The sequence below is a fragment of the Hypanus sabinus genome, chromosome 22 (assembly GCF_030144855.1).
Source record: "Hypanus sabinus isolate sHypSab1 chromosome 22, sHypSab1.hap1, whole genome shotgun sequence".
In the NCBI taxonomy this organism is placed as follows: domain Eukaryota; kingdom Metazoa; phylum Chordata; class Chondrichthyes; order Myliobatiformes; family Dasyatidae; genus Hypanus; species Hypanus sabinus.
Window position 1 is genome coordinate 63,883,331 of NC_082727.1, and position 8,937 is coordinate 63,892,267.

The 8,937-nt window shown below is 39.5% G+C and overlaps 1 protein-coding gene across 4 annotated transcripts in view; it reads left to right on the top strand.

The window, feature by feature from the left end:
* The window catches only part of eno4 (enolase 4), an 88,626-nt gene extending 80,047 nt beyond the window's left edge, over positions 1 to 8,579 (top strand). For all 4 annotated transcript variants that reach the window (XM_059947930.1, XM_059947929.1, XM_059947928.1 and 1 more), the window contains 4 exons: positions 237 to 429; positions 2,080 to 2,147; positions 4,283 to 4,400; positions 5,022 to 8,579. In XM_059947930.1, coding sequence (XP_059803913.1) covers positions 237 to 429; positions 2,080 to 2,147; positions 4,283 to 4,400; positions 5,022 to 5,110 — 468 coding nt within the window. In that variant the 3' untranslated portion in view covers positions 5,111 to 8,579. The remainder of the gene's footprint in view (positions 1 to 236; positions 430 to 2,079; positions 2,148 to 4,282; positions 4,401 to 5,021) is intronic.
* Positions 8,580 to 8,937: the final 358 nt, after the last annotated feature.

Sequence of the window (8,937 nt, forward strand, 5' to 3'; positions counted from 1 at the left end):
TAACAAGCCACCACCAGCCTTTAGGAACCAGCAGCACTACAATTTGCATCAGTTTTAATATACCATGTAGCACACTGTTAAATTTTGTTAAGCCTCCTTTGAAACATTAATGCTTTACTGCATTTATACAACAAAATGAATGAGATTTTGTTATTTAATTATGAGTTTATTTTAATAAAACATATATATATATATATTTATCATCAAAACACTAATCCATTTGTTTTCCTATTCAGGATGTTGAACAGTGGAATAAGCTATGTAGTCTTCTTAGTCCCCAGTGTTATATCCTGGCTGATGCAGCTTCAAGGTCAATAGACAAGCTCCTAACAGATGGCCTGGGTGCAAATCAAAGCAGTGGTTTGGTATTGCAACATGCCAATCAAACCACAATTTCAAATTTAATTCACGTTGCAAAATTATTGGAAGGTATGTTATTTATAAGCTAGAAATATACTGAAGTTATTGTCACTACTTTTTAAATAATTATCATTGAAATTGCTGCATTCCATTTCTGTTCATAAAATAATTCAGTATCCCTGTCAATTATAACAAATTCATATAGAATCTGTAAAATTGAAAATCTTCCAAGTTGACAGTGAAATGAGATTGAAAGTACCCTTGAAGGACTGATTTTATGAAGTTTTTTAAAGCTGCAGAAAGGTACAGCAGAGTGGACATTTATTTTTGAGAGTGGGCTAAAATTACATAGTGATAGAGTTGAAAGCGGGATAATCATTTCAGATACATTTGAAGAAAGTTAGTTATATGGAGTAGGCTGGGTTGAATGAAGTAAAAAGAACTAGATGGGCAAGATCAAGGGGATGTCTAGAAACAAATAAATGCTTTGAATCCCAATAATTCAGTAAAGATTAGGAAGGATCTGGGAATGGGATATTGTAGTAAAAACATAAAATACTGGAAGAACTCAGCCAGTCAAGCAGCATCTGTAGAAAGAGAGACCAGTTAACATTTCAGAGCACAGATCCTTACTCAGAACTGGAGAAGGATTGAAAGGGTACAGTTTTCAAATCATCTTGAGTAAGCAGACTTTGGGTGGTTGGTGGGTGAGTGAGATTAAAAATTTTATGCAGATTGGTCAAGAAAAGATCAGGTGACCAAGAGCTTGAGTACTGAATGTTTGGGAATCATAACGTAGAAACCAGATGAAAAAGGGACATAGCCTTGATGGCAAATGGAGAAACAGCAGTTTTCCTGAAGAAAAAAAATTCTCATTTGAAAACATTCAATAGTAGGCAGTAGTAGATAGATGTTGTTCTTGTTTATGTTGGGATTCAGTAAGAGAATGGAGGAGGCTGAAGAGTGATTGGAATAGGAATGGGATCGAGATTTAAAGTGACATGAAATGGAAAATTTGCACTCATCCTGAGGACTGAGCTTAGGTGCTCCACAAAACGAATATCCAAGCTGCTTTGCTCTCTCCAAAGTAGAGTAAGTTAATCATGAAAGCTAATTGCAGTAGGATAGATTGGAAATCGTGCAATTAAAATACTGCTTTGCTGGAAATGATTGTTTTAAAAGTCTAGGTGAGATAGGCCTTATGGAACATAGAGTAGTAACGTGCAGAGTGTAAGTACAGAACACTTGGCCATGACATCTTTACTGGCAATGATGACAGTCTAAACTAATCCCATCTGTCTGCACGTAGTCTCTATACTTCCATCCTTAGCCTGTTCATGCCCCTATCTAAAAGCCTTTTAAATGCTTCTGTCTACATGGCAGTATGTTCCAGGCACCTATCGCTCTCTGTGTTCAAAAATTTATTTATTTTGTATCACTTCTCAACTTCTGATGTTCCGGATGAAACAAACTAAATTTATCCTGGTAAAACTCTTCTGCACTCTCTCCAAAGCTTCCACACTTTTCAGAAATGGACACAATACTCCAAAAAGACCTAAACAAAATTTTATACAGCTGCATTTTAACTTCCCAACTTGTATTCTCAACAAGCCAGCTGGCAATCAGAATGATGTGTATGAAATTCCAGGTAATCTGCCTTGGGGGGGAAAATTAAAAATAAATGATCACTTAACTAATCAATTTTTTTTAACATTTCAGACAATGATTGCAGATTTATACCGGGTCTGACAGATGAAGATACCACTGACAACAGCCTAGCTGACATAGTAAGCTATACAGATGTCCTTACACATCTGGAGAAGGATGCTTATGTGAGAATGCTGTTCTTGGACTACAGTTCAGCATTCTACACCATAGGCTACATCTAGGCTCAGCAAGGAGCTCAGAGACCTCGGCCTTGACCCTGCCTTGTGCAGCCAGCTGGACTTCCTGTCAGATCACCAGCAGGTTGTAAGAGTGGGGTCCCTCCCCCCAGCCCTGTGACTCTCAATATAGGAGCCCCTCAGGGCTGCATACTGAGTCCCCGTCTTTACTCCCTGTATACCCATGACTGTATCGCCACCCAGAGCTCTAATCTGCTAATTAAATTTGCCAACGACACTACATTGATTGACCTTATCTCAAACAATAACAGGGTGGCTGACTCAGTGGTGTCAAGAAAACAACCTCTCCCTCAATGTCACAAAAACAAAGGAGCTGGTTGTGGACTACAGGACGAATGGAGATGGGCTTACCCCTGTTGACATCAGTGGATCTGGGGTTGAGAGGGTAAACATCTTCCTCAGCATCCACATCACCGAGGACTTCACGTGGTCTGTACACACCAGCTATGTGGTGTAAAAGGCACAACATTGCCTCTTTCACCTTAGGCAGTTGAGGATGTTTTGGTATGGGCCCTGAAATCCTTAGAACTTTCTACAGGGGCACAAATGAGAGCATCCTGACTGGCTGCATCACTGCCTGGTATGGGAACTGTACTTGCCTTAACTGCAGGACTCTGCAGAGAGTGGTGTGGACAGCCCAGCGCATCTGTAGTTGTGAACTTCCCGTGATTCAGGACATTTACAAGGACAGGTGTGTAAAAAGGGCCTGTACGGTCATTGGGGACCCAAGTTATCCCAACCACAATCTATTCCAGCTGCTGTCATCTGGGAAGTGGTACCACAGCATAAAAGCCAGGACCAACAGGCTCTGGGACAGCTTCTTCCACCAGGCCATCAGACTGATGAACTCATGCTGATTTGAGTGTACTCTATATTACATCAACTGTTCTATTTATTATAAATAACTATGATTGCACATTGCACATTTAGATGGAGACATAATGTAAAGATTTTTACTCTTCATGTCTGTGAAGTATGTAAGAAATAAAGTCAATTCAATTCACTATGACCTAACTTCATAGAATATAACCATATAACAATTACAGCACGGAAACAGGCCATCTCGGCCCTTCTAGTTAGTGCCGAACGCTTACTCTCACATAGTCCCACCGACCTGCACTCAGCCCATAACCCTCCATTCCTTTCCTGTCCATATACCTATCCAATTTTACTTTAAATGATAATACCGAACCTGCCTCTACCGCTTCTACTGGAAGCTCATTCCACACAGCTACCACTTTGATTAAAGAAATTCCCCCTCGTGTTACCCCTAATTAGCAACTTTCTTACAAATAGCTCATTCAGTTAAATCTTGCAGCTCAGTTTAGTTTAGTTGTTTTAAATCTATTGAATTAATTAATTGCAGCACCATATGTTGTTATTATTTTTACAATAGCCAGGGAAAATATAGTAAATCTTCAAACATCATTATAGTAGTCAAGGTGAAAATGGTAGTTAAATCACATACAATCAGAATTCTTCAAATGGCAGACTTAAATTACCATATACTTTGTTCAAACATTTTTTCATTTTAGCTAGCAGTTGAATTCAGATTCAGAAGTTGTAGTTTAACCCATAATATATGTTAATGTTTTAGACCCATTTAGGACTCTTTATCACATTTATGTAAAACATTTTAGAACTTAGAAAGTATTTTGTGGTAAGCTTTTGAGTTCGGTTTAGGTGCAAAGAATAGATAGTTACCCTGCTATTTCCATGCATTGTGCTTTTCAGTGAACTAATATCTGTCCATATCCTTTATGCTTTTAGTGAAAAATAATAAACAGGCCTTTCCCATTTTGTGTTTTTTTATTTTACATTACATATTATACATGCTAATAATGACAATTCTTCAATTTGTTAATACTTACTTTAAGCTGGGTACTGTTGAACTTCTTAAAATGAATTCCACTACACTTCCCCCCCTCTCCCGCCCACCAACATCATTAATAGCTTTTGTCTATTTCAATTCCTAAAACTTCAAACTAACCACATTTGTTGGTTTTCATTCCCTTCAGGCTGTTGGTCTGGGGGCCAGGTTCATCAAACTGGGAGGTCTATGTCATGGAGAGCGGGTGGCAAAATACAACCGTCTGCTGGCCATTGAAGAAGAATTGGCTCAGAGGGGAGCATTGGGTATGAGCTGCTTCATTTTATTCCTTTTCAGCTTGCAGAGAATGGGAGACAAAGATTATGGGAGGAGTGACAGAAATTGCGCAGCTAGAGGGAATGAGAATCCTACGAGTCAGCAAATCACACTCTGTCCAAAAGAAAAGAAAGCATTTGCCAAAAGCTGCATTGGTCCATGTAACTGACAACTTAATGGTACTGGATGTACATAAATACCAATTGTCTTCAATCAGGAGGCTATATCTACAATCACTTCATTATTGTGCTACTGAATTTAGTATTTCACATCAATAACCATACCCTAAATTGAAAGCCAGCATTATCATAATGCTTTTCATTCTCCAAATGCTGTAAATGTTGAATAATTTTATTTTTCACTTAGCGTGCTTGCTATAAACTAACGTTTACTTAAATGGTGAAATAGTGAGTGAAAATTGTAGCATATAAATGGTAGCTTAAATATATAAGAAATTTTATGAACTCATTGTTAGTAATTTGGTTTGGTATATTTTTAAATATCTGACATAAATTTAAGTGTTTATTTCTTATTTGCTAATACCACACAACAATAAATTTAAAGTATAATTTTAACTAGCACTACTTAACTGTAACTTATTTTTTAAATAGGTGAATCACCTCAACATCAATTTCCTGTCATTAGTGAAGAAGAGAAAGATCTTGATCCAGAAAAGACACAATCTAAGCAACCAGGTTGAACTACAAGCATATTGAGCAGGGCTCGAAGTAACCTCATTGTCAAAAGATTTTATTTGAAGACAAGTGAAGAATAGTCCCAAACAAATGATGATATATATGAGGTGATTGTAGAAATTACTTCAACTGGTACTGCAGTTAACATTTTTATACATTCTTAATAGTAATCACCCAGTACATGAAAGCATTGCTAATTCACTATAAAAATGCAATATTCTTATAGCTTTGTAAAACAGTTTAAAATAGAGAATTTTCCCTTTGTTAAACTGGAGGAGTTTCTGAGTGAAGTTCCACTGTCATTTCATGTTGAAACCAATTAACATTAATTACCATTGATCAGGTTCTCAAGTACATTTAAGACAAACATAAGCAGAGTTTCTAGAAAGCAATCTTGCATAGTTTGTGTCAATTCAGTATAATCATAACCAATTAATGGTGACTTAATATTTTGTGTTTTAAGTGTCATTGATTGTATATACATTATAAAACTATTCATCTACACAACTATTTCAGTTACATGAATCCCTTTATCATTAACTAAGTACCAGTTGCACATTGCACTTGATAAATAACAATCAGAAATCAATGTTTGCATCAATATATACAGCTAAGAATGAACTGCGATTAGAAATGCATTTCCATATTCTAATATCATACACTTCATTTATTATACTGAACAAGCACCAGATCTTATAGTTTTCCATTCCCTATTAAAATCAAACTTACATTAAGTTCATTCATATTTACAGTATGTAAACTTAACACAATTTTAATAGCAGAGTCAAGGGATATGGGGAGAAGGCAGGAATGGGGTATTGATTGTGGATGATCAGCCATGATCACAGTGAATGGCTCGAAGGGCCGAATGGCCTACTCCTGCATTATTGTTTAGTGATAGAGTCCCTCTTGTTTTTACCACCTATCACCCCATCAGCCTCCACATCCAACACATTATCCTCCTCTACCACCATCTACAAAAGGATCCTACCACTAAACAGACCTTTACATCCCCACCACTTTCCATTGGAATCGCTCCCTTCACAATTTCCTTGTCTATTCGTTCCTCCACACTAATCTCCCTCTAGGCACTTAACCCTGCAAGAAGCTTAAGTGCTACACCTGCCCCTGTACCTCATGATTCACCTCAGGGCCCCAGCAGTCCTTCTAGGTAAGGCAACACCACCTGTGAATCTGCTAGGTTCGTCTATTGTATCCAGTGGTCCCAATGCGGCCTCCTCTACATAGAACCATAGAACTTTACAGCACAGAAACAGGCCTTTTGGCCCTTCTGGGCTGTGCCAAACCATTTTCTGCCTAGTCCCACTGACCTGCACCTGGGCCATATCCCTCCAAACCCCTCTCATCCATATACCTGTCCAAGTTTTTCTTAAATGTCAAAAGTGAACCCGTCTTCGTCTGCAGCTCATTCCACACTCCCACCACTCTCTGCGTGAAGAAGTCTCCCCCACCAATGTTCCCTTTAAATTTTCCCCCCTTCACTCTTAACCCACATCCTCTGGTTTTTATCTCCCCAAACCTCAGTGGAAAAAGCCTGCTTGCATTCACTCTATCTATACCCATCATAATTTTATACACCTCTATCGAATCACCCCTCATTCTCCTACGCTCCAGGGAATAAAGTCCTAACCTATTCAACCTTTCTCTGTAACTCAGTTTCTCAAGTCCCGGAAACATCCTTGTAAACCTCCTCTGCACTCTTTCAACCTTATTAATATCCTTCCTATAATTAGGTGACCAAAACTGCACACAATACTCCAAATTCAGTCTCACCAATGTCTTATACAACCTCACCATTACATTCCAACTCTTATACTCAATACTTTGATTTATAAAGGCCAATGTACCAAAAGCTCTCTTTATGACCCTATCCACCTGTGACGCCACTTTTAGGGAATTATGTATTTGTACTCCCAGATCCCTCTGTTCTACTGCACTCCTCAGTGTCCTACCATTTACCTTGTATGTTCTACCTTGGTTTGACCTTCCGAAGTGCAATACCTCACACTTGTCCGCATTAAACTCCATCTGCCATTTTTCAGCCCACTTCTCCAACTGGTCCAAATCTCTCTGCAAGCTTTGAAAATCTTCCTCACTGTCCACTACACCTCCAATCTTTGTATCATCAGCAAATTTGCTGATCCAATTTGCCACATTATCATCCAGATCATTGATATAGATGACAAATAACAATGGACCCAGCACTGATCCTTGTGGCACACCACTAATCATAGGTCTCCACTCAGAGAAGCAATCCTCCACTACCACTCTCTGGCTTCTTCCATTGAGCCAATGTCTAATCCAATTTACTATCTCTCCATGTATACCTAGCGACTGAATCTTCCTAACTAACCTCTCATGCGGGACCTTGTCAAAGGCCTTACTAAAGTCCATGTATACAACATCCACTGCCTTCCCTGGTAACTTCCTCGAAAAACACTAATAGATTGGTTAAACATGACCTATCACAAAGCCATGCTGACTTTTTCTAATAAGTCCCTGTCTATCCAAATACTTGTAGATCCTATCTCTTAGTATTCCTTCCAATAATTTACTTATTACTGATGTCAAATTTACCAGCCTATAATTTCCTGGCTTACTTTTTGAGCCTTTTTTAAACAATGGAACAACATGAGTTATCCTCAAATCCTCTGGCACCTGACCTGTTGATATCGACATTTTAAATATTTCTGCCAGGGCCCCTGCAATTTCAACACTAGTCTCCTTCAAGGTCCAAGGGAATACCCTGTCAGGTCCTGGGGATTTATCTACTCTGATTTGCCTCAAGACAGCAAACACCTCCTCCTCTTTAAACTGTATAAGTTCCATGACCTCCCTACTTGTTTGCCTTGCTTCCATAGACTACATTCCAGTTTCCTTAGTAAATACAGATGCAAAAAACCCATTTAATATCTCTCCCATTTCTTTTGGCTCCACACATAGCCAACCACTCTGATCTTCATTGGTGAGACTTGTCGTAAATTGGGACACCGCTTCATCAAGCACCTATGCATCATCTGCCACAAGCAGGACTTCCTGGTGGCCAAACATTTTAATTCCAATTCCAATTCCCTTTCCATTGTGTCGATCCATGGCCTCCTCTTATGCCAAGATGGAGGAGCAAAATCTTCTATGCCATCTGCTATCCTCCAACCTGATGACATGAATATTGATTTCTCCCTCCAGTAAACAAATTCCCCCCCACGCCATTCTTCACTCTGACCTTTTACTTCTTCTCACTGGACTATTGCTTCCCCCTGTGTCCCCTCTGTGGTGAACTACATATAACTGTCTGGACACACCCCTCTGCTGACTGCTCCTGTGGCTCCTCCCACAGACCCCTGTATAAAGGCGGTTGGAGGCACTGCTCCCCCCTCAGTCTCCAGGATGTTGTGTGGTGGTTTCTTGCTACTAATCGTGGTCTCTTGCAGCTAATAAAAGCCTATTATTTGCCTCCCGTCTCCGAGAGTTACTGATGGTGCATCAATTTTATTAGCTGCAATTTTAAAACATGGAGAGCATTTTACGAACGGATAAACTGGACATTGATCCTCAAGCTCCTGAAGCAGCTATTGCCTTTGATCTCTGGCTTGCATACTTCCAATCGTACCTGGAAGAGATTCGCTTGACTGTACCTGCTACCATGCACAGAGTTCTCTTCTCCAGAGTCAGTCTGCGGGTATACTCCCTGATCAGGGACCTGCTGACCTACCAAGGGGCACTAGACGCCCTCAAAAGACAGTACCTGCGGCCAGTGAACACCGTCTATGCAAGACATCACTTAGCGACGTGGCGGCAGCGGGCCAGAGAG